At 35.9% G+C, this 26,465-nt stretch overlaps 2 protein-coding genes across 3 annotated transcripts; both read left to right on the top strand.

Moving 5' to 3' along the window:
• Positions 1-3,247: 3,247 nt before the first annotated feature.
• Positions 3,248-20,136, top strand: LOC107694111 (phosphatidylinositol 3,4,5-trisphosphate 5-phosphatase 1-like). 2 transcript variants are annotated; one of them, XM_016493704.1, is made up of 27 exons: positions 3,248-3,578; positions 4,278-4,341; positions 7,228-7,363; positions 7,681-7,846; positions 7,999-8,139; positions 8,242-8,332; positions 9,372-9,449; positions 9,534-9,611; positions 10,073-10,196; positions 10,569-10,675; positions 10,845-10,947; positions 11,714-11,910; positions 12,096-12,213; positions 12,330-12,426; positions 12,530-12,668; positions 13,545-13,653; positions 15,284-15,372; positions 15,463-15,544; positions 15,639-15,728; positions 15,833-15,943; positions 16,085-16,164; positions 16,245-16,332; positions 17,956-18,102; positions 18,220-18,283; positions 18,387-18,599; positions 19,411-19,847; positions 20,057-20,136. In XM_016493704.1, the coding sequence occupies exons 1-27, from the start codon at positions 3,439-3,441 to the stop codon at positions 20,107-20,109; spliced, it is 3,342 nt and encodes a 1,113-aa protein (XP_016349190.1). In that variant the 5' UTR covers positions 3,248-3,438; the 3' UTR covers positions 20,110-20,136. The 2 variants fall into 2 exon arrangements, with proteins under 2 accessions (XP_016349190.1, XP_016349191.1); XM_016493705.1 differs by lacking the exon at positions 18,387-18,599.
• Positions 20,137-21,085: 949 nt separating this feature from the next.
• On the top strand, positions 21,086-23,060 carry LOC107694125 (U6 snRNA-associated Sm-like protein LSm2). The gene is made up of 5 exons (XM_016493737.1): positions 21,086-21,191; positions 21,618-21,685; positions 21,788-21,818; positions 21,905-21,964; positions 22,207-23,060. Exons 1-5 carry the CDS (start codon positions 21,189-21,191, stop codon positions 22,330-22,332), a joined length of 288 nt encoding a protein of 95 aa, XP_016349223.1. The 5' UTR covers positions 21,086-21,188; the 3' UTR covers positions 22,333-23,060.
• The last annotated feature ends 3,405 nt before the right edge of the window (positions 23,061-26,465 follow it).

Here is a 26,465-nt window from a genome sequence, read left to right as displayed (position 1 = left end):
CTTAATGAAATCAGTGAGAAACTAATGCATTTCATACTTGGTGTCAAAACTACACATATAATAATTTTTAACGTCCCCAGGGGGATTTTCTCAGCAGCAGTTTTAACATTAAGTGACATGACATCTGACGCATGTATGTATATATATATATATATATATATATATATATAGTGTTTCTTGTTACACAGTTACAATAATAAACAGAATTACATTTAATTTATATATAATTATTACATTTCTATATAAAATATTAAAGCCAGATGATAATCCGGCGCTGGCCAATGTTAAATTTATACTGACACCTATCCGACGTGCACGCAGCGTCATACAAAAATAAAGGATTACAGTAACGGATGCAAGTGTTAATGCGGTATTCAAGTGATCCATGATAATTTTTTTCCCGTGTGTATAGAATGGGAAGTCTGCGTGATCACCCACATACAATAGCATTGGTAGGCTATTGCACAACATTCAGTGTCATCTGCCATTCAAATACAGATGTGCCACACACTGACGTCATGTTTGAAAAACATATAATAAACTTGTAAATACGTTTAATGGACATTTATTTGAAAATCACTAAATTCAGCTTTTTATTTAGGATTTTTGTGTTACAATTACAGCTGCTCAACTCATCTGCCAGTCACAACTGGAGGCAACATACTGCAGACATGATCGTGACAATGTCAGTGACCCAAGTCCATCGGCACATGTCACAAGTTTTACTGACACATGCCACTGAAAACCGGCTGTCCAAATGACACAACTGAACTGTCCGATTTTCATTGGCATGTGTCAGTGGAGAGTGGCATGTGTCACTAAAAGTGTCACTAAAACTTGTGACACATGCCACTGAAAACCGGAAGTGTCACTGAGCATAGCGGCATGTGCCAATGGCATCAGTGCGTCAGATGTCATGTCACTTAATGTTAAAACTGCCTCTCGATTTTCTGGCTATAGCACTCTCAAGCTGTGGTAAGGATGTGTGAAGGTTAACAAACCAGTGTGGAGTCGAAATGAATAGGCCTACTACTTTTTTACATTCCTTGAAGGCTATTTGTTGTTAAGACTATTTAGATGCATGTGCACTTCACACTATATGCTAGTCAATTAATATTCTTAATGTACCTTTTATAGTTTAAGGTATATAAGTACAGATTTTGTTGTTGGCATAAAATACTGGTTTTGTTTTCACGTGTTCAAGCGAAATTGATATGTATCATTATTTATATTATTTGAATTACTGTAACCAGCTTTTATAAATATATTTTATTTTTGGTGTCGTCATATTTCATAATTTGTTTCTGTATTTCTCTAGTAAAATCCATCGATGAGTCAATTTGTTAATGCATTTAAATCAGCTGAATAAATGTAAATAAATTTAACCTCAAATGGTTATTTGTGTTTTTTTTTTCCCCCTTAGGCATCAGATGCATTTTGGTGATTGCAATTATAATATACCCCCTATTCTCATTACCACCAAAGTCACAGAGAACTTTGTCACATCTCATACAGCTTTTAGTCTTCATAACACTTGACTTTTTTGAGTATCATCTCATGTGACATCTCCTAATGACAATAGGCAGAATCTTGTGAAAACGTACGTTATCTACAGAATGCATCGCGCACGCTCTGTCCCACCACACTGTGGCTGTCACTGCTGAGCTCTTATTCAGCAGAGCATAACCGGTTTCTTTAAGGCTGTGTGCATGCGAGAAAGACGCAAGATGGAACCCACCAGGCTAAAGCCACTGTGGCACTATTCAGGTTCTCTTTCACGTCATGTGACTCAAACTGTGAGCTGTCAGCAGATTATTTTCTCTCTCTCTCTGTCTGACTCTCTGTCTTTGCTTCTCTTTCCTCATATTTGTGCAAGGCTTCCTGTCCATTAACGTAAGGGGAGGGGGGTGTAATGTGTGTGTAGTGTAGTGTATATCACTCAGGGTTACTCTAGAGTACTTATCATTACGATCAGAAAAGAAAACAAAACATTTACAAATTAAATATCTGATTTGAACTTCTTTTTTTTTTTTTTCAAAAGAGGTTTAGCAGAAAGTTTGGTATGATAACAAAACACAAATTAAACATGAAACATTTCATTTGAACATTTTAGTTTTTCAAAACAAGTGTGGCAGAAAGTTTCGAACAAAACAAACTTCGAATATTTAATTTCACTATTTCCTTTCAAAACAAGTTTAGCAGTAAGTTTACACTGCTCTTTTCCATTCAGTGTGAAATTAGAAGGTGACCAGGGGTTGTCAAACTCCAAAAATGTCAAAATGCACCAGAAAAGTGGGCCATATGAAAGTGGGTCTTCTGAGGCTAAAGTATGCAATAGCTTTGCAAGAGCAAAAAGCCTAAATTTAAGATGCTATTCACTGATAATCTATCCCCCATGCAGTTCTCAAACCTCATTCATGTTTATGTATATTCAAACATGCCACATCAAACCCAGATTTAAGTCTATGATGCCATGTCTCACATTTGCATGGAAAAGAGCAGCGTGAACATCTTACTTAACATCTCCTTTTGTGTTTGATGACTAAATTATGATAGAATTTAAATGTTGGATACATCTAGAGTTGCTGTACAAGGTCGGAAAAAATGGGCAAAGGTTGTACCTTTAGGGGCACAACAGCATGATTCTGGGGAAGTACCCTTAAAAAGGCAGCTTTGTACCTTTTTTTTTTTCCTGAGAGTGTATTACCGTATTCAGCGTACACCTGCATTAAAAGGGAACTTAATCCATCACGTCATGTTTAATGAACTTTCATATTCTTGTACCATCAACGCACATCTAATATAAACGCAAATGCTGATGCATAACTGAAGATGTTACAAGTGTGCTCCAAAAGTCACTTCCCATTCAGGACCAGTGGCTTTGTCAAAAAGACAAATTCATAATCTCTCAACAGAGTCTTTCACACTGTAAATGTTTATCTACATTTCTCTACTTTGCCTAATGGCCATTAAGTAGACACTTGCATTAGTTGTCCTCTTCATAGTTTTGGTTAGCAGGGTTAATCATTGATGTTGTATGAAAGAACGTACTGAAAACTACAATACCACATGCACCTTTTTCATCTCTTTTGTGGTGGGAAAAAAAGGTGTTGGGGCCGTGTGAACAAGCCTGCTGTTTGGCCTCCTCTCTTGCTCACTCTCTGTGAGTTTTCAAACTCTGTGTGCACAGAATGAGGAAGTTCACCCTTGTGTTTGTGGCTGCTTCCTTTTTGCAGCTTTCGCCCCTCTAACAGGAAGAGAGAGAAACAGCGAGCCTAGAGCCAGACAGAGCAGGAGCGGCTATCAGTTCTAACAACGCCATGAAACAAACCGTGAGACGCTGAAGGTGGCCTCATGTTGATCTGCTCTTGAAAACTTGCCGGGGACAAAATAACCTGGGTGTCTTCAGACTGAGGAAGGGAATAGTCTTTGGAAAGGATGTTTTCTCACCAGCCATGGTACCATGGCAATATCACTCGGTCCACAGCAGAGGACCTCCTCTCCAAAGCAGGCAAGGATGGGAGCTTCCTCCTGCGGGGCAGCGAATCCGTACAGGGAGCTTATGCCCTCTGTGTTCTGTGAGTATTGCTGCTGTTCATCTCAGGTGAAGGGGCACATATGCTGGCACTAATATTAAAGACAACATTTTTGGATCTTTAAGTGTGTTCGAGTAGGTATGCAGTTTAAATTTGCAGTGTGTTGGATGATTTGCATTGAGCCAGTCATAAATGCATCATATAAAACATGCTCGGTTTTCCAGCGTTGGCTATAAAACCTTATTTGGGTCAAATATATATAAGCATGATGGTTTTTGAAATCACATATTTTAGAAATAGCTCCCTTCTTCCTACTTTGGGTGCATATTGTCAAATTAATTACCAGGTAAACTGTTACTACATAAACTCTTTCCAAAAACTCTATTATTGTTGTTGGTATCAATAAACAAAACAGAGGCCTATTTGTTTGCAAACTGACCTCAGTTTCCTTGTATGTGAGTTCAGGTGAAGTGTTTGCAAATGTTTCTTTAAATTATGCAATAAAAAAAAAAAGTTTGCGTTTATGTCCAGTGTAATTCCTTGTACAGTGAAATATTAACAAACAGTGTTGACTGAGACTGGAAGGAAGTTGGTAAGGGGTTTGCCATAATTGCTACTTTCTGCAAAATGGCCCGTTTCACTGTTTATGTTCACTTTCGATATATATATGATATGTTATGCTTGTGTAATTTATGTTACAGTTATGCAAATTAATATTTTGACCTTCTCATTCATTTGCAGCTACCAAAACTGTGTGTATACCTACAGAATATTACCAAACGAGGATAAAAAACTATCAGTCCAGGTAAGAAATTCTCCATTTTGTACCTGGTAGAAGTTGCTGACATCTGGTGTTTCACTGGCTTGAAGCATCCTGCAATAGCTCTGCTTTCATACTCGTGCAGACAGGTGTTGCGTGCGCTGGAAGACTATTCTGAGCACTGAGGAACTACTGCTTGTGACGTCAAGTGTTCGAAAGTTGCCAGAATTGTGTGTTTAGTTGTTTTAGTGAATATATAAAGCTTTTATGGTGCCCCTGAAAAGTATTTTGAGACCTTTGGAAGCATAAATCACAATTAGAATGATGCAATTTCATTCATTGGGTACAAAATATCAAGCCAAGTGTCATCTGCAAATATCTAGAGATTTTCTCAAATCTAAGTTCACATTTAACCCATCGTTCTGCTCAATTTTACACCAAGAAACAAGAAAAGTGTGTTTCATTAAAATAAATGCCTAGGTTTTATTGCAATGAAATTCATACGTTTTTTATTTGACTTGACTTAAATGTTCAGTATTTTTTATTATTTTTTGGTATTTATTATTAATTTATTTGAATTATTTGAATCTGTCTGCAACACCATTCATTTCCTGGTTGCACTAAAATGGTGGTCAAGTGAAAAAATAATACAATAAAACCACAAAGAGCAAAAAGTATACTGCTGGTCACTTGACAAAACACTGTGCATCTTTATGACTAGTTGCATAGAACATCTGGCATCCTACAAGCCATTTACTATCTTGTGCTTGGTAATGAATGCGTGACCTTGTGACAGTTGGCTCTTCAGCTGCCTAGGACTCCCTGAGACCGTTGTGTAGGCGTCTTGTCTGTCAAGCTAGTATCTATTATGTCCACTGCATTAAAGTAAGCATTAGTGACTGTGCAGCTGCAAAACCAATTGGTGGTTATATTCGAGCTGTTATACTCGTGACATACAAAATAATGAAAGCAAAATGGGTGACCTTTGACTATAATTTGCATTGTTCTCTCTCAGCGTTACATTTCGAAGTAACCTGCACTCAGGGATGGGGCTAAATTGAAAACTGTAGAGTTGTACAATGCCCTTCAATGTCTTTCTACCACAGTTCTTCCTCTTTCAAGCCTGCGTTGCAGCACAGGCTCAGTTTTAAATTATCCATCAGCGTGGGTGTTAAGCAAGCCACAGGGTTCCTCTTGCACCCTGCCTTGAATGGAAAGTTTTTAAAAAAGTGTCATATTATTGAATTAGATTTGATAAATTCAATTTAAATACACCATTTATGCTGACCTTTAAACCGTAGTGAGAACATGGGAGGTTTTCATACTAAGATTACACTTGTCGCTTGTTGTCAGTCGGACATCTTGTGATTGGCCATGCTAAGATGGATGACATGTTTAAATTATTTTGTGCGCAGTGCTAAAAAACGCTGATATTTTCCCTAACGTTTCTTCCTAGCCAAATATATGACTATGAAGAGACTTTCATGTTACAATTAGGGACTATAAGTTGGATATAATATCAGAGGCATTTTGATTGGTTTACGGAAGACAAAGTATGTACAGTACTATATACAGGTCCATCTCAAAAAATTAGAATATCATGAAAAAGTTCATTTTTTTGTAACTTATTTCAAAAAGTGAAACTTTCATATATTCTAGATTCTTTACATGTAAAGTAAAACATTTCAAACGTTTTTTGGGGGGGGGGTTTTAATTTTGATGATTAGAGCTTACAGCTCATGAAAGTCAAAAATCCAGTATCTCAAAATATTAGAATGTTTACATCTGAGTTTCATTAAATTATCATCCCTACAGTATAAATTCCGGGTATCTCTTGTTCTTTGAAACCACAATAATGGGGAACACTGCTGGCTTGGCAGTGGTCCAGAAGACAATCATTGACACCCTCCACAAAGAGGGTAAGTCACAGAAGGTCATTACTGAAAGGGGTGGCTGTTCAGAGTGCTGTATCAAAGCATATTAAATGCAAAGTTGACTGGAAGGAAGAAATTGGGTAGGAAAAGATGCACAAGCAACAGGGATGATCGCAAGCTTGAGAATACTGTCAAACAAAGCCGATTCAAACACTTGGGAGAGCTTCACAAGGAGTGGACTGAAGCTGGAGTCTGCATCAAGAGTCACCACGCTCAGACGTCTTCAGGAAAAGGGCTACCAAGCCACTTCTGAAACAGAAACAACATCAGAAGCATCTTACCTGGGCTAAGGAGAAAAAGAACTGGACTGTTGCTCAGTGGTCCAAAGTCCTCTTTTCAGATAAAAGTAAATTTTGCATTTCATTTGGAAATCAAGGTCTGGAGTCTGGAGGAAGACTGGAGAGGCACAGAATCCAAGCTGCTTGAAATTAAAACAAAAAAATTTTTTTGAAATGTTTTACTTTACATGTAATGAATCTAGAATATACGAAAGTTTCACTTTTTGAAATAAGTTACACATTTTTTAAAACTTTTTCACGATATTCTAATTTTTTTAGATGCACCTGTATGTGCTGAATTTTGATAATGTGTGGTTTTCCACATCAAATACCAATCATTAGATCATTGTTTTTGGTATTTGTTGTTACTATGTATTGGATTGCATATAATTGGGTCAAAACATTTGCTTAGCATCAAGACGTACTGTAAGTCAAATCAGGTGACTAAGAGCTTATACTCCAAAGTCCTTTGAAAACAGTGGCTTATAAAACCTACTTGGCACCAACTGAGCTTTTTTTACGAGATGCCATGCAAAATGAAGAAATGCAATGTACGGCTATTTGTTTCTGACAAAGGAAGAGCAACTAAGAGAGTCACTACTGAGGGTGTTGTGCATGTTTAAGCAAATAAGGAGTTTGTATATCGTAAAAGGCCATAAATTTGGTATATCTCGTTCAGTCTTCAGAATAGCAGATCTTTCTTGTTCATCTTGTTGCAGGCATCAGAGGGTGTTCCTATTCGGTTCTTCTCTGTGCTGCCAGATCTGGTGGAGGCGTATTATAAGGAGAACATGGGTCTGGTCACACATCTTCAGTATGCTGTGCAGAAAGAGGAGGAGCCAGAGGAGGAACCAGGTAAGTGAATCACAATAAGCTTTGACCATAGGTTCATAGGTTCAAAAATTAAATTTTTTCACTACATATTATATTATTATATTTTTATTAGAAATTACAAATTATATTATTACATATGATTACAGACAACATTATTTGCATAACACTTTAAGTCAAAGGTTTGATTAAAGAATTAATTCATGGCTTTTTTTTTCATTAATCTTCATAATTTGTTTGACTCCATTGTATGTTTGGATACTATTTCACAGTAAATGTAGGCGTTGAATTTAAATGGTTTCATTCAAGGACACTATTTGTTCAAATCTCCATTTTCACAGAGCCAGTTAGTTTGCCGCCTCAGTTGCCACCGAGGAATATCACAAGTAATGAATGTAAAGACAGCCATAGTGACTCGTCCAGAGGAACCGATAGGGGAACAGAGCTTGCCCGCCCCTCCATCTCAGACACCTGCATCCAGCGTTTGCAGCAAATCGACATATCAAAGTACAATAAGATGTCTTACTTTATTCAGTACAATTTCTTGTTAAATACATTATGATTGAATGATTTCTGGCTGATTTAGACTGTTAATTTAGAGCCACTGTAGTGAGTAGCATTGTTCTGGCTTGTTAATGATTTTGATGTTTCATATTCAGTCTACCAGAGGAACATCAGAAGTCCATCCAGGAGTATTTCTGCTCTTCTGTGTGTCTGGATGCAGAGCAGGTGCAGAATGGCAACCCGACTCTGCCCCACTTTAAAAAGCTCACACAGAGTATCTGCAAAAACCTAAACAGGTACAAATAGTCTGAAAAATATATCTTGAAACAACCGGATGCCCTTAAAATTCCATTGTCTATTTAATCAAGTTTAGTTGACATTCCTTCTTTTTTTTGTAGTGAAATTGCCCGCACACTTCCGAGTCTTGAGGCACTGCAGAAAGTTTTGGATCAACCGCTGTCTCCTGGAGCTGGGAGGCTAAGGAGTCAGGTCAGTACGAATGAATCCAACCAGGAAGTGCTGTTCCTGATTTCAAATGTCCACCTTCCTGAAGTGACAGTAGATTCTTTAAGTCTCTGTGGAAAAATATAAAGAATTTACAAGACAAAAAATAAATAAATAATTGGAGGTAAGAAAATGCAATTAAAAAAAATCTGATTTAATGCACAACTGTTTTTTGTGTCAAAACTCACCTTGGTAGTCAGATACCTTGCAATAATACTTTTTGTAATTAACTTTTTACTGATTTACACAGTTTAGAGGTAAATACTAGATTTCAAAATAAGTTTTATTTGTAGCTGATAAATATTTGAATATTGCATCCAATTTTGAGAAACATTGCTCAATAAACCATTAAAGGAGACATATTATGCCCCTTTTTACAATATGTCATATAAGTCTCTGGTGTCCCCAGAATGTGTCTGTGAAGTTTCAGCTCAAAATACACCACAGATCATTAAGAAAATGCCTATTTTGTGTGGAAGCAGAAACTTGCTGTTTTCTGAGTGCACACATCCGAAGCACACGGACAGAAAGCAGCTGTCCTCATTCACACACAAACAGAAAGTTCTCATTCACACACAAGTTTACGTTAAAAGCACACTAGTTACAAAAACAGTCGGTTATGTCTGTGAAGGTAAACTGCTGGGAAATAAATCGCATGTTTATTTTAGATCTAAATAGTGTTCTGTGCTCGTCTGTGCAGACAAAGGCAGAACAGTTAGTATGTTTTGCTCAAACTTTCGGCATTAGAGCTGGTACATCATTGTTTCCTTGGTTGGTAGATGCACCGGGGACCTGATTATAGCACTTAAAACCTGGAAAAGTCAGATTTTCATGATATGTCACCTTTAGGTTACAGACGTTAGAAAAAAAAAGTATTACAACACTCTGCCATTTCCCCTACAGACATGTAAAGAAATCAAAAAATTAGAAAAGAGAAAGACAATCAAATACATAAAAAAGTGATTTTATTTTATTTTGCCCCAAAGTTCTACAAATATATCTTTTGGTTTTACTTCTTTTTCAGCATTCTGGAGATGCAAATCAGTCTGTGGCTTTCAAACTGGAGCAACTGACTAAGCTTATATATTCAGTAGAAGACAAGGTATCGCTGTTCTTTGTTTATGGATCACAGTAAATATTCCTACTGGAAACTTTATAATAGACTAACATCACATCTTATTTACAGACCAAGAATGCTGTGTTTGAATCTGTGGGATATGATGGAGGGCACAGAAAGTCACTTATTCCTCCTGTGACATTCGAAGTAAGAAAGTCAATTCAACAATATTTATTAAATATAAAGGAATTTAATTATTTAGTAGATTAACACAAGTATATGCAAGTATATATATATATATATATATATATATATATATATGTATATATGTATGTATATACTGTATGTATGTATATGTAGGTATGCTGTTTGATCACTGTACGTATTCAAAGTGAAAGTCATAACCTGTTACCTCCTTCCTGCTCCTCGTAATGATGTCATAAAAACGAAAGCATGGACGTTTTCACTGCTGCTACTTTGCTCTTCAAAACCACATGCAAATTAGAAAGAGTCTAGTTTGCCTATGTGCTAGATAAGCGATGACGTTTGGGTTGGTTGCCTCTGCACACAGTCATCATAGAGAACCTTTGTAACACTATTTTAGGCACAACAGAAATGCTGCACTTCATTTTGCTAATGTGTTTTATTGTCCTTTTCTGTGCCAACAGGTAAAATGCGACTCCCTTGGTATTTCAAACAAAATGTACCTCAAAGTAGATGTGGAAGGCGGGAAGGTTTACTTCAAGAAGTCCAAAGATGGACCTGAGGACAAATATTTTGTGCACAACAAAAGTATGCTGAACGATTTCATCACTAATACAACCACACACAATTGAATTTAATGACAATGTTTCAATATTGACGAGTCAGCAGGGCTTTATTGCAAAATAAACCTTGATAGGAAGTCTGGAACTCATCCTGAACGGCTGCGATAATGTGCATTATTTTAACTTGTTTTATTATGTAAGACAAAAGAAATCACAGAGAAACAATGGTTTCAAGAGACAGGCACAACTGTCACATATACAGCTTAGTGATGGTCAGTGGCCATAATACAAAATCTGTGATGAACCAATCAGAATCTAGTATTCCTGAGAGCTGTGTAACCAAAACGTGTGAAATCACCTATTAACCAATAAATATTAAATTAATTCTTAATTTCAGTCTTGCAGTTGGTGAAGTCACAGAAGATGCATAACAGACTAGTACTGGTGGTAGAGACAGAGAAGGAAAAAACTCAGCGCAAAGACTTTGTCTTTGATGACACAAAGGTAAAAATCCTACTGCTAATGTTACACTAGCGATGAAAAGTTTTTAGATGGAAGTTTTGTAGGCAGCCACAAAAATGAACAGTGTGAGCCAAAATATACTGTTTCCTTATTTGTACGTGTTTTTAATGTGACCTTGTGTGTAACTGTGTATCTCCAAACACATTTTTAGAAAAGAGAAGGCTTCTGCCAGCTTCTACAGCAGATGAAGAACAAGCACTCAGGAAAACCTGAGCCGGATATGATCACCATTTTTGTTGGCACCTGGAACATGGGTAAGATACATTTAGCCTACCTTTAAAGTTATTTAGTCCAAGAAATCTTCTGAAATTCTCCTCAATTCAGACTATTTTTGGAGTTGAAGCACAAGATAAAAGTGCTGTTACACTGTTTTTTTTTCTCACTAGCCTACCCTTGAGAAAAAGAAGAACACTTTAGCATATTTTTAAAAAGAGTATTTATTACGGAAATAATATACTTTAAAATAATCTAGTTAAATGCTAAATAAATGTAATGTTTATAGACATTTAATGGCATGTTATGTACAAATAAACAAAATGTATTATAGTTTAAACTTATTTCTGTCAGGACCACTATCGTCAAAGATGATTGACAATTAGCATACAGTTTGGATTGGCGGTATGGTTCTGTTGGGCAAGAACAGAGCAGCGAACCAAAATATTATTATTATTTAAAATTTACTTTAAAATAATTTAATTTGACATTTTTCAAAGTAGACTTTTTAAAAGTGTACACAAGTGCGTTCCCCATAGCGACCCCTAGAGGACGCAGTTCGAAGTTCCCATGAAAGGGAACTTATGTACACTTAAGTGGCCTTTTATTTGATTAATATTGTATTATCTGCAAATACAGTTTTTTTTTAAATAAACTACTACACCATTAATAAAGAGTAAGCCTTGTATAATATGCTTCTTCCCCTTATTTTTAAGTTCTGACATTTGTATGGTATAAAATATGAAGTTTACAGTAACTAGAGATGAAGTGACATGTGAATTTAAGTGAAGTGAACTGTCCATTTAGGAAATGCGAATCCACCACAGAACATCACTTCCTGGTTCCAGTCAAAGGGTCAGGGAAAAACCCACGATGACACAGCCAGTCAAATCCCACATGATATCTATGTGATTGGGACACAGGAGGACCCGCTGGGAGAGAAGGAGTGGATAGAGACAGTTAGGGGAGCCCTTAGAGATATAACCAACATTAGCTTCAAACAAGTAAGTGACACAAAACCCAACATGAAGGCTTTCAGGTGCCTTGTGTTGTTTACATATTATGCTAGATCATTCTTTTTTTCTCAGTGGAGAAATGCCATGCAATGAATATCTATTTTATGTTAATATGTTGAATGACCAAGCATATAAGTCATATGAATGACAGCTGTGTGTTTGGTTTTTAACAGATAGCTACTCAGACACTGTGGAGTATAAGGATTTTGGTTCTAGCCAAGCCGGAACATGAGAACCGCTTCTCTCACGTCTTCTGTGACAGTGTTAAGACTGGCATAGCTAATGCTCTGGGTTTGTTTAAAGTTTCTTTTCCATTAAAAAAAATCATTAGGAATCGTAAAGCTAGACGTGTACTGCTCTTCCTTGTACATAAAAAGCTGATTGTGTGTGTATGTGTGTGTTTATAGGGAATAAAGGAGCAGTGGGGGTGTCTTTTATGTTTAATAGAACCTCCTTTGGGTTTGTCAACAGTCACCTGACCTCAGGAAGCGAAAAGAAGCTGAGGTAAGCCACAACCCAAAAACCTGTTTGTCTGACAAATGAGACATTGACATATAATACACAAGTATAATAAATAAGGATTAACTTATGACTGGACCTTTTCCAGACGAAACCAGAACTGTGTTAGTATTCTGCGTTTTCTGAATCTGGGAGATAAGAAGGTTAATCCTTTTGACATCACACATCGCTTCACACACCTCTTCTGGCTGGGGGATCTGAATTATAGGGTTGACTTACCAGCGCAGGTAGGTTAAAATGAATGTGCATCAGCATGTTCTCAAGCAAATTGCATGTTATAAATAATTTGCATGTTTTATTCCCTGTAAAAATACTTGAGCATGTTGCAGGTTTGAAATATTTTGCATGTTTTGTTCCCCTGTAAATTATTATACTCAAACGTTGCAGGTTTTAAAAATTTAGCATTTGTTTTTCTTTTTGTATATATATCAAAGAGATATATATAAAAAAAACTTAGTATTTAATGCCTGTCAAATGCAAAGACAAATGATCTGTTCATAAAAGAAACTGCTATTCTGTTTTCTGCTTTGTATCAGTTACTAATAATAAGCCTCTGCAGAGGTCATCTTACAATATGTTTTATCACAAAAGTAATTCATGCTATAAAACAAATGGCTAGATATCAAGTTGACATGTCCTGCAGTGTTTACTGATTCTTTTATAATTATTATGTTTGCTTATATTATGAGCTCGTATAAATTGAAAGACTACATGGAATACTTGTACTTTTACTAATTCGTTTGTCAAACCACAAGACCATTTATAATGGTCTAGTGGAGATATTTTTATATTTTAACTTATAAATGAAATACCACTGAAACAAGTGCCTTTAGGTTAAAGAAAAGAAAGCAGTCCAACAAAAATAGATGAATCTCTGCTATAGCTCGCAAATCTGATTTTAATACAATGTTTTTAAACGTTATGCATCAGCTACCCACATTATGATACTTTGAGGCATAAGCTGCCTTTGTGGTTTAGAGAGCGTAGTTAGTATTCAGAGCAGGCAGTTCCTCTATTAAGACCAGAGCTGTCACATACAGCAGCTCCTGACGTCAACTGACAGGAAAAGACAGAACTTTTGCATAGTTGTTTGCTTTTTGCAGGAAGCTGAGAACATTGTAATGAAGATCAAACAACAGCAGTATCAGGAACTCCTGGCCAGAGATCAGCTGAACACAGAGAGGGAAGAGGAGAAGGTCTTCTTAGACTACGGTGAGAGCACTTGTGCATGATGTTAACCTGTTGATTATAATTTCCACTATAAATTTTGACAGATTTTGATTACTCCACTACAAGGTTATTCAGTGTCCATTCTTAGGTAGTCCTAGCCAAAACTCACACCTTTAGTTGAGCCAATGTTGCTATGTCTGGCCAGTCAGAAAAACCGAGCGGTGCTGAAATTTCCAGAGCCACAGTGCTTACACTTCCACCTATGAATGGCTCACTTAGCATTTCTCTACAAAGATGGGATGGAATAGGGGAGTATTTTAAGTATTTCAGTATCACAAACATCAACTCAGAACCAGCTTTTGAAGTTTAGGACCACATGCTGTTAACTGGAGGTTTACTAACTTTAATCCAAACAATTCTTTGAGGAATTTTATTTATTTATTTGATAGTTTGTATTATCCTTCTTGCCTTTCCAGTGGGGCTAAGCACACTGCCTAAGACCAAACTACTATAAAGGGTACTATCTACCAAAATTAGAAGGAACATACACTAGTTTGGGGTGGGTAAAATGTTTTAAAATGTTTTTGAAAGAAGTCTCTTATGCACATAAAGACTGCATTTATTTAATTAAAAAAGTACAGTAAAAACAGTAATATTTAGAAATAATATTACAATTCAAAACAACTGTTTCCTATTTTAATATATTTTAAAATGTAATTTATTCCTGTGATGGTAATGGTGAATTTTCAGCAGCCATTACTCCAGTCTTCAGTATCACAAGATCCTTCATAAAGTCTTCTAATATGCTGATTCAGTGCAAGAAGTATTTATTATTATTATCTATTTAGAAAACAGTTGTCTGCGTCGATAGCCTTGTGGGCCGACATACAGCACTGTTGTGCTATGGGCATCCCGTGTTCGAATCCGACTCGAGCACCTTTCCTGATCCTGCCCCCTCCCCCTCTCCCCCACTACACTTCCTGTCCTGTCATAATTAAGGCAAAAATGCCAAAAAATAAATCTTAAAAAAAAAAAAAAAACAGTTGTGCTGCTTAATATTTTTGTGAAAACGGTAATTCTTTTCAGGATTATTTTATAGAACGTTCAAAAGAACTAGAAATCTCTTGTGTCATTAAAAATGTCTTTATTGTGTCTTTTGACCCATTTTATTCATCCTTGCTGAATAAAAGTATTAATTTCGTTATCAAAAAAATATCCAACTGATGGCACAGCTGCGCTTCGGGTGTCTCGAGTTCGAATCCCGCCTCTTGGACCTTTCCCGATCCCATCCCCCTCTCTCGCTCCCACTCGCTTCGTCATATCTCAACTGTCCTATCACGAAAAAAAACACCCAAAAATATCCTACTGACCCCAAAATTTTCAACTACAGAGTAAAAACATGGGTATTTATGGTATATATGCCACAAAGGCATATTATGCCACATTTGATGTAGCTTGTAGCTTGATGTCTGTATGCCACTGCACTACTTTTTAAATGTTTTTATATGTAAATGTGCTAGATGGATGTCTAGCCACCTACTTCTCTTTTAACATCTTTCAGCATCTTCATTTTCATTTTTGACTCCCCCCCATTTTTCCATTCCGCATGTTTTTGTAGTCAAGTCCACATGCCATAATTTTTAATCCTTGTTTCGTATGTTTTATTTTACAGTGGAGGAGGAGATAACATTTGCCCCCACTTATCGTTTTGAGAGAGACACACGGGAGAGATATGCCTACACTAAAGCTAAAGCCACAGGGGTACAGTGTGAAAGCCATAATCCATGTCAACAACCTTTTTAATTTAGTGACGAAAATTCTCTTTACATAAATATTTGATCTCACAAACAGACAAAATACAACTTGCCTTCATGGTGTGATCGTGTGCTTCGCAAGTCCTACCCTATGGCGCATGTGGTTTGCAACTCGTATGGTTAGTTCATTTAATATAAAATGCCATTTCCGGTAAAATATTAACGCAGTTAAAACATCATTACATTAACCAACATTACTCTTTGACATTTCAGGATGCGCTAATGACATCATGACAAGTGACCATTCCCCTGTATTTGCCACATTTGACGTTGGTGTGACTTCTCAGTTTGTCTCAAAAAATGGTATGATCTTGAAAATATTTCACTTTGACAACAGTCCTTCCTTTATAGAACTGTTACATCCTGCCAGCTGTCTTGTGCTGTTATATTATTTTTGCTCTTTACAGATCTCTCAAAGGATGCCCAGGGTGCTATAAAAATCATGAACTGCGTGGCTGTTCTTTTGACTAAATCAAAGACCAAGTTCTTCATTGAGTATCACTCAAGCTGCTTGGAGAGTGAGGAGCTATAGCCATTATACTTTCAATTATTACATCATAAATGATCACAAATCATTTGAACCCCCCACTTTGTTTTTTTGTACGAACAAATGAGCTACAGTAAACAGTGAAGTTAAATACTTCCAATTAATTTTCTAGAATTTGTAAAGAGTCCTGAAGGAGAAAACCAAGAGAACACAGAGGGCTCGATAAAAGTACGGTTTAGCGGACAAGTTGAGGTAAAAACCTTATTTGATAAAACGTTATACATGTAAAGCTCAGCCACCATGTTTACATTATCTTTGAAATTGCTTTGCAGCTCACGCCCATCATTGCAGACCCAGAATACCTCCTTGACCAGCACATTCTCATCTGCATTAAATCTACAGACTGTGATGAGTCATATGGTATGTTTACTTAAAATGTGTGAATTTATATGCTTGCCATTTGAGCTGGCTAGTAGCTCCCATTATTGCTCATTGACCACTTTGCAAGCACATCATTTTCTGAATATGGTTCATATTCTGTTTAAAATAGTGATGAGTAGTCAAGGTTAACACTATAACAGAAATCAGCTGTTGTTGTTGACTCTGTTACTGTGTTCAAAATCGCTAATTTGTTCACTCGTTCTCCAATCTGCACAATTGAGTGCACTTGGCAGTAGGAGTGAAAAAAATATAACTGACATGTTTACACTGTTCACTAGAACACTGGAGCTGATACTATTTTAATATACTTTAAAACATAATTTATTCTTGTGATCAAAGATAAATTTTCAGCATCATTACTCCAGTCTTCAGTGTCACATGATCCTTCAGAAATCATTCTAATATGCTTATTTATTATCAATATTGTTTTTTGCTGCTTAATATTTTTTGGAACCTGTGATATTTTCTTCAGGATTCTGTGATGAATAAAAAGTAAAAAAAAGAACAGCATTTATTTATAAAATAAATATTTTGTAATAATATACACTACACTCAATTAATTTTTAAATAATTAAAAGTGATGATAAAGAAGTATATTGTGAGAAAATATTTCTATTTTGAATAAATGCTGTTCTTTTAAACCTTTTATTCATTAGAATCAAAGAAAAAAAGTATCACAGGTTCCAAAAAATAAATCAGCATATTGTTAATAAATCAGAATGATTTCTGAAGGATAACGTGACACTGAAGACTGGAGTAATGGATTATGAAAAGTCAGCTTTGCATCACATGAATAAATGATATTTTACAGTATAGAAAAAATAAAACTCTTATTTTGAATTGTAATAATATTTCACAATATCACTGTTTTTTTCTATATTTTTGATCAAATAAATGCATCCTTGATGAGCAGAATAAATGTCTTTAAAAACATTTAAAATCTTACTGATCCCAAATTTTTGAATGGCAGTGTGTATTTAAAAAAAAAAGCCACCAAGAATAAACACATAAGCGTACATTGTTGAATGTACTTCTGTATGTAGTATCTTGAACGGTCCTGTCCATGCAGCTGTTTGCGCCTAAAGCAAGAGAAATAATGAAATATGAAAAACCTGGAGTTGAACACCCCTAGTTTAGAACTTTATTAGGAAAACTATATTTATATGCACCTCAACTACTGGGATATTCCTGTAAACATGTAATCAGAATATCCGAATGAACTGAACAAAGGTTGAATGTTCAGTAAAGATGAAGTTACAGTGAGTATTCCGAATAAGCTGTTAACATGACTCAAAATTCTGATTAATAGTCATATTCAGATTTCAAGAAACTGGAATATTGACTTAATCTGGTCATTGCATGTGTGTACATGATGATTACATAATTTAGTTAGCCTCCATAAATGAGCGATTGAAAAGAACCAGTATATAGTGTATCCACACTAAACTGCCGAAGCTTACACATGAAATACAATCGTTGCAGCCCTTTCTTATAAATGGCTCCTGTATTTACACCCCATGTCAATTTGCAGTATGACAATATTCTCATTAGTACTGGAATATTCCTATGCATGTCAACAATCACGCTGTGCTCTGTCTGTAGGCGAGGGTTGTGTGGCTCTGCGTTCTGCTGAAAACTCTTTCACTGAGTTCTGTATCAAACTCACACATCACGGTGAGCGCACAGGTCGGCTAACAGGTGGCATTCAACTTCCCAAATCTGATGGAAAACAGACAGAGAAGCTGTATGGTGAGTGCACGGTTTGTTTCTGTACAGCAGAGCCAGTTCAAAATTGTGCTATAACGCTTTCCTCCCCGAGTATCCAGGCTGCGTTCCTTCCCTCAAGATTATGTTTCTTTATTCCAGATTTCATCAAAGTCGGAGATGACCCAGGAGCTGGTAAAGGCAAATCAGGAGATAATACCAAAATGTAAAATATTTGAATCTTCCCTCTTTTTTTACTTTGAAATTCTTCACAAAGCTTAGATTTGATTATGCTTGTACAAATACATAACTTTGACATTCTTTGACAGGTCTTCTTCAGTCCTCGCCACTGATATTAGTAACCCCAGTTATATGGGTGTAGGCTACAAGAGCAATAACCAGGCAGACAGGAGCCCCGGCAACATTATGTCCCCAAGAACAGGGCCATCCTCAAAAGACATGACGCATGGCAATCTCTCCCCAAAAAAGAGTAGTTATGACCATGCTACATCCAGCCCAACTACAAAGACATCAAACCCTATGTAATTATTAACCTTATTTTTAATGTAGAGCAGAGCAGATGCAGATATTTGTAAAATGAATGTGCAAGGCATCCGGTGTCATTTGCTTCCAGTTATTTTTAGCAGTACAAAACAGCTTGATATTGCAAACTAGTATTTCTTATCATATTATTTTAATGTATTGTCGCAATTGTTAACACTGGTTTTGCCGTTGTTACTCTTTTAGTTATGTACCTACCGTATAGTGGCTAATGAATTCACATTCACAGAAAATAGCTTACTTGCAAAATAATGTGGATATATAGATATATTTTTATCTCCTTTATCTCATCAATATGTCCTTTATGTCATCTGACAAATGTTTTTGATTTAGACAAATATAGCAAAGGCCAAACACTTTGCCAAACACTTAGTTTAATAACACTGTAACATAATACACAAAATTCAAAATGAATTATTTTTCATATTGTATATTATAATGTTGTCATGCCTAAATTCATTTGTAGCATTCAAAACAATTTATTTTAGTTTTTAGTGTTTTATTTTAAATTTGATAGAAAAAATAGTATAGAATTGTAATATCTTGTCTTTAATTTGTTGTCAGCCTTGACAGAAAAAGCCACAATTTTAATAATATTTTTTATACATTTAATGTTTATACAATTTTCTGTCCATTTGAATTTTAAAATGTGTTTAAAATCTGTTACTAATACCAATTAAAATATTCTTTTTGATGACTGCTTGTTATAAGAAGAGCTGACAGTTTGCATCTTTTAAAGAGATTATAGATTGATTTTCTAAATTCTATTTTTGTGGTTATTTTTGGTTTTAGACCTGAGGATGGGCAGCCTCCAGAGATGTTTGACAATCCTCTTTATGGCTCAATGAGTTCATCACGAGGAAGTAAGGACCATCTCCCTCCTCCAGATGCTCACTTCTCCTTTCCCAAAACAGACCTTGATGCTGACCGTCAGCACCCTGTTCCGACCCCTCGCTTCCGCTCTTTCACCTGTTCAGAAACCAAACCCCAGTCATCATCAGCCACAAACACCATGAGCAGTGGTCTGCAACCCCAGAACATCACCAAGAAGCCAGTGGTGCCTTCTCGCTCTGAAGGGGGCATGATTGGGCCTAATAGACCTCCGGTGCCTATGAAGTCTCGCCCTGGTCAGCCACAAGAGCTTCAACCAAAGCCCAGAGACTACAGAGACAGCTCTGAGCTTCCATCCAAGTTACGGCAACAAACCAGACAAGGCCAACCCAAAGACGGTATGATAACCACAGTATATTCTCCACATTCCTTCTATGTGGAAAACAGTAGATCAGGGGTCTCGAAACTCATCTGTCAACTGACAGCGAGCTGCAAGGGCTGTGTGTAAACAGCTCTATTGATTATAATGATTTGAAATAATGTATATTTGTGAAATATATATTTAAATACCTTTCCCTTCTCTTTCAATTGTAATGTCTGTCCTTAGGGCATCATGAGACACAACAGCCACAACTGAAGATGGGTCGGCCATTAAAATGATTTCCTACTGATGTGTCATGGCAGGAGAGCTGTCAGCGCTGGCGTGAGCTTCATATCTGATACTTGAGACTCTGTAGTACTGGGCAAAAGACATAAGCTTCTTTATCTCTGAGTACTAAAATGAATAAATGTATAAACAATAGCAAGACAAAGAACTTGGATATTGATTTTAAAATGATGAATGTTTTACCGTTTGAATGTCACTGCATATAGTCATACATAGAGCAATCATTTCTATCAGCCTCTGTTTAAACATTTCATGTTGCTTAAGACATTTTTATTAAAGAGAGAAGAGTGAACAGTTGTAATCGTATAATAAAACCAAGTGTTGTACAGTCATTGATTTCTTATTTGTTGATCTGTAGTCCACCAATAGGCCACCAATAGTTGTTTTTAGAAATCCAAGCAGTGTATCACTTTTCAAAATTACACATTTTCCATTTTCCCCTCTTTCCATCGTGTTTTACAATATATGGCATTGCAGAGCTTATATTGTAAATAACAAGGAACAAGTAATCAGTCTTGCTTCTCCGATTCAAATTAGACCAATATACCATGTCAGCTATATCACCAAATAAATAAATAAAGTTAGGACTAGTGCTGAAGAAAAAAGAACTACATTACTATCTTGTAAGGCTGCTCGAAGAAGTTTATGCAACTACTGGGCGAAAGTTAATAATAATTTTGCCCGTGCTTTGTTATTATTTGCCTCCATCTGCTGGTGAAAGGGTAAATTACCAGAGATTCTGCTATTAAAGGAGGGCCTATAGGACAACGGGATGTAAGTTTGCTAGTAAAGCCGTGTGGACACCGTGAAAGTTAATTTTCTGGCATCACTTAATTATTAAAAAATATATATATATTAAAAAAAATAAGAATTCATAAGACTTTTTTCGTAAATAAACTTTCCTGTTCCGAATTTGTGAGGCATTTTCCGCGATGCGTACAAATTACGTAGACATTCCTCCACCAATGGGAGCGTTACATCTGCACTTCTTTAGCCAATAGAAGCACGAAGTGACGAATCCGGCAGCTCTCGTTGATGACGTATGTGATCTGAAGCACAAAACCGCGTGAAAATGGTAAGTGTTATTTAGCAATAACAAACAGTGTTTTCCGTTAAAAAATAAACAGTTTTGCAGCGACCAAATAAATCTGTTTGCAATATTTAAAATGTATTATTGTTTACTGCACACCGCTGTTGGTGAGGAATTAATAATGGCAGCAGCCTGCTAACGGCTAGCTAACTTGTCCAATCGCAAACAATTTTTATTGTTATTCTTTTAATTTCAAATCGACACCGGACATTTTATAATGCCTTGGAATTTCTGTTTTCGAATAGAGTAATTTAGAGACACTTAGTGTGTACAATTAGATGACTTCGCTCATTGTGTATAACGTTGTACTGTATTTCACGTCTTAAAGCGTATTTTCATATCGTTTGATCAACCTTTGTTCTTATATCAGGCCTTAGTTTGAATGTAACATTCAAACATTTAATTTCTCAGCTCTTCTACTCGTTCTTCAAGTCCTTGGTTGGCAAAGATGTTGTGGTTGAGCTCAAGAATGACTTGAGGTAAGCACGTTCCTTTTAATATATCACATACTTTTAAAATATAATATGTGCACTGTGTAATGTATGTGGTAATTCATTACATTCTTAATGTCAATTTTGCAGCATTTGTGGAACATTACACTCAGTTGATCAGGTATGGCTGCACATTCCGCTTTATTGAAATATAAGCAAATATTGAGTGAATTTCACTTTAAAATGAAACGTGTTCTTCCTTCACAGTATCTGAACATCAAACTGACAGATATCAGTGTCACTGATCCTGAGAAATATCCGCACATGGTGAGAACCTGTCAAGTGTGTTCTTTGTTATAGATAAAGATGTGTGCATATTATTTAAACCACAATCACTGAATAGATTGATAACGAGAAGTAAAACTTAAATAGCAGAAAATAACACTTGTATGGTCTGTGCCTAGAACCTCAGCCACTTGAATCTGTCATGTATGAAATGTCATATTGAGTTTGAACAGATGAACACCTTCAGGAGAACAATTTCTATATATGACTCTTTATTATTTTAGTTGTCGGTGAAGAACTGCTTTATCCGTGGATCAGTAGTGCGATATGTTCAGCTTCCTGCGGATGAAGTGGACACACAGCTGCTACAGGATGCTGCACGCAAAGAAGCTATGCAACAGAAACAATAATGTTTACATTTGAGAATAGTTTTTTTTTGTTGGACTGTTCACAAGCATCATCTGTGGAGTTTTGTAGTTTAAATGTTTTTTTTCCTACCTGAAACTTTTATGTAAAGTTTGGATTTTTTTTCCCTAAATATTCATTTACCTCTGTTGTCATGAGGCCCATTACTGAGAGGGGATGACTTTTTTTTTTTAGTTAGTAGTGGTTTTGTGCTTTTAATAATTTTTGGAAGGTTCTGTATTGCATCCAAATGACTTTTTAGTTAAGTTCTTCGACCTACTAATACAAGAATAAAGCATTTTCTTCCACAGTCTACTTTTTGTTATTGTAGTTAAACCATTGAAACATTTACTGACTGGCTGTATTCAAATTCACATACTGTCTGAGTAAATACTTCTGTTGAATATGTAGATATTTTATGGGTGTTAAAAAAAGAATGTTTCATATCATGGATCTCCAACCCTGCTCCTGGAGCAGAACTCCCATCCTGCAGAGCTCAGCTTTAACCCCAATCAAACACCCGTAAAACATGTGGAAGAGCCCAGGGTTACTTGATAATTACGGACCGGTTTGCTGGAGCAGGGTTTGAACTGAAGTCTGCAGGAAGATAGCTCACCAGGCACAGGGTTGGAGACCACTAATATAAAACATACTTTTTTTTTTATAACAGTTGTAAATTATTTGTTTTATGTCGTATGAATGTAACTTGGATGTATGATATACGTCATGTGACCAACCAGTGTCACTTGCGTTGCTTCACTTTCCAGTCACAAATCCTCTCTTGTGGCCTCATGCAGTAGTTAAGTGTCCATTGTATGTGCACTAAAGAATCTTGCTGGAGATGACTTTTTAACCACTCCTTTATGAATACTTTGAATTTGGACGTTCCACTTGTCTCACGTACAGTTTTTGGCCTACTAGTGGGGAAGTATCTGATTTTGGATGCAGCCAAAGCATATGTTGCACAGCTTAAAATGTTTATATACCTGTTAAGATGGGGTGCACAACCCTGTTTCTGGAAATTTACCTTTCTGCAGAGTTCAGCTCCAAACCTGATCAAACACAACTGAACCTACTAATTGGGGTCTGAATGAGCACTTGATAATTACAGACAGCTGTGTTTGATCAGGGTTGGAACTGAACTCTGCAGGAAGGTAGATCTCCAGGAACAGGGTTGGGCATCCCTGGGTTAAGGTGTAGGAACAGTGTGTATGACTTGTTAAATGTGGGGGTGGGGGCACTTAAAGTTTTTGTCTTTAGTGTTTATTTTTCCTTTGTACAGTGTAGTGGAGTTCTGTAACTATTTTAAATGGTTAGAAGCTATTTGGTATTGTGCTTTAAAACAATATAATTCAAATTATTGATTCACTCATCTTTCACTATACAGCTTATTTACAGTGTTTTAAAAGGTGTCCCTAAAAGTACTCCTGGGGGCAGTGGATAAGATTTTTTATGACATTTCTTGCTATCAACTAGTTTCTACCTAAAACTGAAGCTTACTGTATTTGACACACACAAACTAATGCAACATTTGGCTGTAGCAGAGCATTGCTTCAATTTAAAATTTGTTTCAAAGTTTAAACTTTTAACTCCAATTGACTCAAATTTATACCATTTTAGCATGTTAATGTTATGAACACCTTTTAACAGAGTGCCCAAGGATTTGCTTATTAGCTCACCATTGAACTTGAAATCTGTTCATTTGGTTGAACCAGGTGAACCACAAAATTGAGACAAATTGCTATCAGCCGTTGGTTGATTTTCCATTCGAGGCATTACTGACACGCTCGCAGGTTACGTCTAAATTAAACAGATACGGAGTTGAATGCGAATGGTAGGTGTTATTTTTTCTCATTTTCATAACCGAGTTTATGGTTCTTACAAAACTCGGCGTGACCTTAGAAAGCGTTTTGACGTTCCGCGTCATTTCGAATTCAGAATGCGCCCATGATATCCACAAAGATACGTGTGGCAACATTTTATTACGACTACTTTTCTCGGTTTTGTTTTTCTGTTCGTGTTTATCACAAAGGTTTATTACAATTACTACCCCGTGGCATTTGAAAAGCACTATGGGTGACTTTACTGAAGTCATGAATTGGGGACGGTATTGATTTCTGATATACCAGACAGGTTCCAATGGTGCTAGTCTGTGTTTTCAGGAGAAATACATGAATGAGAGCTTTGATGTGGATGAGTGTTGCTCTGAGCTGCACCATGGCAAAGTAAGTTTAAAGATGGATAAGGACGTTTGTCAATTATTTAATGATTAGCAAGTTTTACGTTCCTTGTCTTGATGGCCTGTTGCTTTGTCAATTAGATGGATGAATGCATTGCCAAGAGTTCTCTAAACTCCTTACTCAAAGAGCTGTTAGATGAAAAGGTAGTGTTTTCTAAATAAAATGGCTTTAAATTATTATTTTTTTTTCTTCAGTGATCCATTTTTTTTCCTCTTGTTTTTTTTTAGATTTCTACTCGGAGAAAAAATCATTGGATACTTGGCCCTGAGGACCTCAATGATACTCTTGTTTATGATTTTGAGATTGAAGAAGCGGCCTGAGCTTTGTATTAAATGCCTACATGGTGTTGCTTTCACCTGGGAATAAATGTTGCAGGTGAAAGTGTAGTTTTTAAAAAATGGCATCAGCTAATAGTAACTTGTAAATAAAGTGTGTATATGTATATTTACATGCTGTGTAAAAATGTGTGTGTAGCCTACTTGTGAGGTCCTCACTATTAAAAAATATCCTCACTGATATAGTGAAACCTGTTGAACCAATAGTGAGCTTTAGTAGTTTAGAAGCCCTGACTAACATAGTGAAACAAACAGGTGTTTATGTAGGCCTATACCATATTTTAGGGACACATTTGTACTTTGATGTCATATAAACTGGCAAAACCAACATTCAGGGATGTTCTTATTTGTAAAAACAGTATTGCAAGAACATTGTCAGTTAGGTTATAGATACGATATATATGAAAATAGTTTATTGAATGGAAAATTGTATGTAGCAAAGTAAATCTGTAGTGTTGGGGGGAAAGTTATTTTTAAAAATAATGCATTACAGTATTGCGTTACTTCCTAAAAAAACTAATTACGTTACTTAGTTACTTTTTATGGAAAGTAATGCATTACATTACTTTTGCGTTACTTTTTAAATCTGGGCAGGTCTTGCTCGCTTGTTTTTAATATAAGTTCTATTTTTGGCAAATGTAAAAGCCCTTTCACACCAAAATCCTTGGGCAGAAGGAAATGTAAATTCACGTATGTACAATAGAATGCAGAAGAAGAAAGTTCAACACTCAAATAGGACAAATGTTGGTTTATCTTGAGTAATTTTTGCTTATTAGTATGGTTGAATTGGATCATCGAGGGTCAGGAGCAAAGACACTGGTTAATAAAATGGGATTAAATACATAAAGGATATTTTTATTAACATTTAATTATTGCAGGTTGCATTTAACTGTTTTTATTAATTGAGGAAAACTGAATCTGTTTTTTTGTGAGTGAGATGAATTAATGCATGTTGACATTTAGTCTAGAAAAAAAGTAACTTAAAGTAACATCTTACTCCCGTTGTTTTTATATAAAAAGTTCTATTTTTGGCAAATATAAAAGCCCTTTTACACCAAAATCCTCAGGCTGAAGGAAATGTAAATTCACGTCTGTACAGTAGAATTCAGAAGAAGAAAGTTCAACACTCTTCAGCAATAAAACAAAGAACAAATGTTAGTTTATCTTGAGTAATTTTTGCTTATTAGTATGGTTGAATTGGATCATCGAGGGTCAGGAGCAAAGACACTGGTTAATAAAATGGGATTAAATACATAAAGGATATTTTTATTAACATTTAATTATTGCAGGTTGCATTTAACTGTTTTTATTAATTGAGGAAAACTGAATCTGTTTTTTTGTGAGTGAGATGAATTAATGCATGTTGACATTTAGTCTAGAAAAAAAGTAACTTAAAGTAACATCTTACTCCCGATTTCTCTGAACATGGGGACAGGAGAGCTTTCAATCAATAAATTGGAAAAAAAAAAGTAACTTGCGTTACTTATTTGAAAAGTAACTCAGATATTCTCTTGTAAATTAAAAAGTAATGCGTTACTTTACTAGTTACTTGAAAAAAAGTAA

The sequence above is a fragment of the Sinocyclocheilus anshuiensis genome, unplaced genomic scaffold, assembly GCF_001515605.1.
Source record: "Sinocyclocheilus anshuiensis isolate Anshui unplaced genomic scaffold, SAMN03320099.WGS_v1.1 scaffold1530, whole genome shotgun sequence".
In the NCBI taxonomy this organism is placed as follows: domain Eukaryota; kingdom Metazoa; phylum Chordata; class Actinopteri; order Cypriniformes; family Cyprinidae; genus Sinocyclocheilus; species Sinocyclocheilus anshuiensis.
This window is presented reverse-complemented; position numbering and strand designations above follow the sequence as displayed.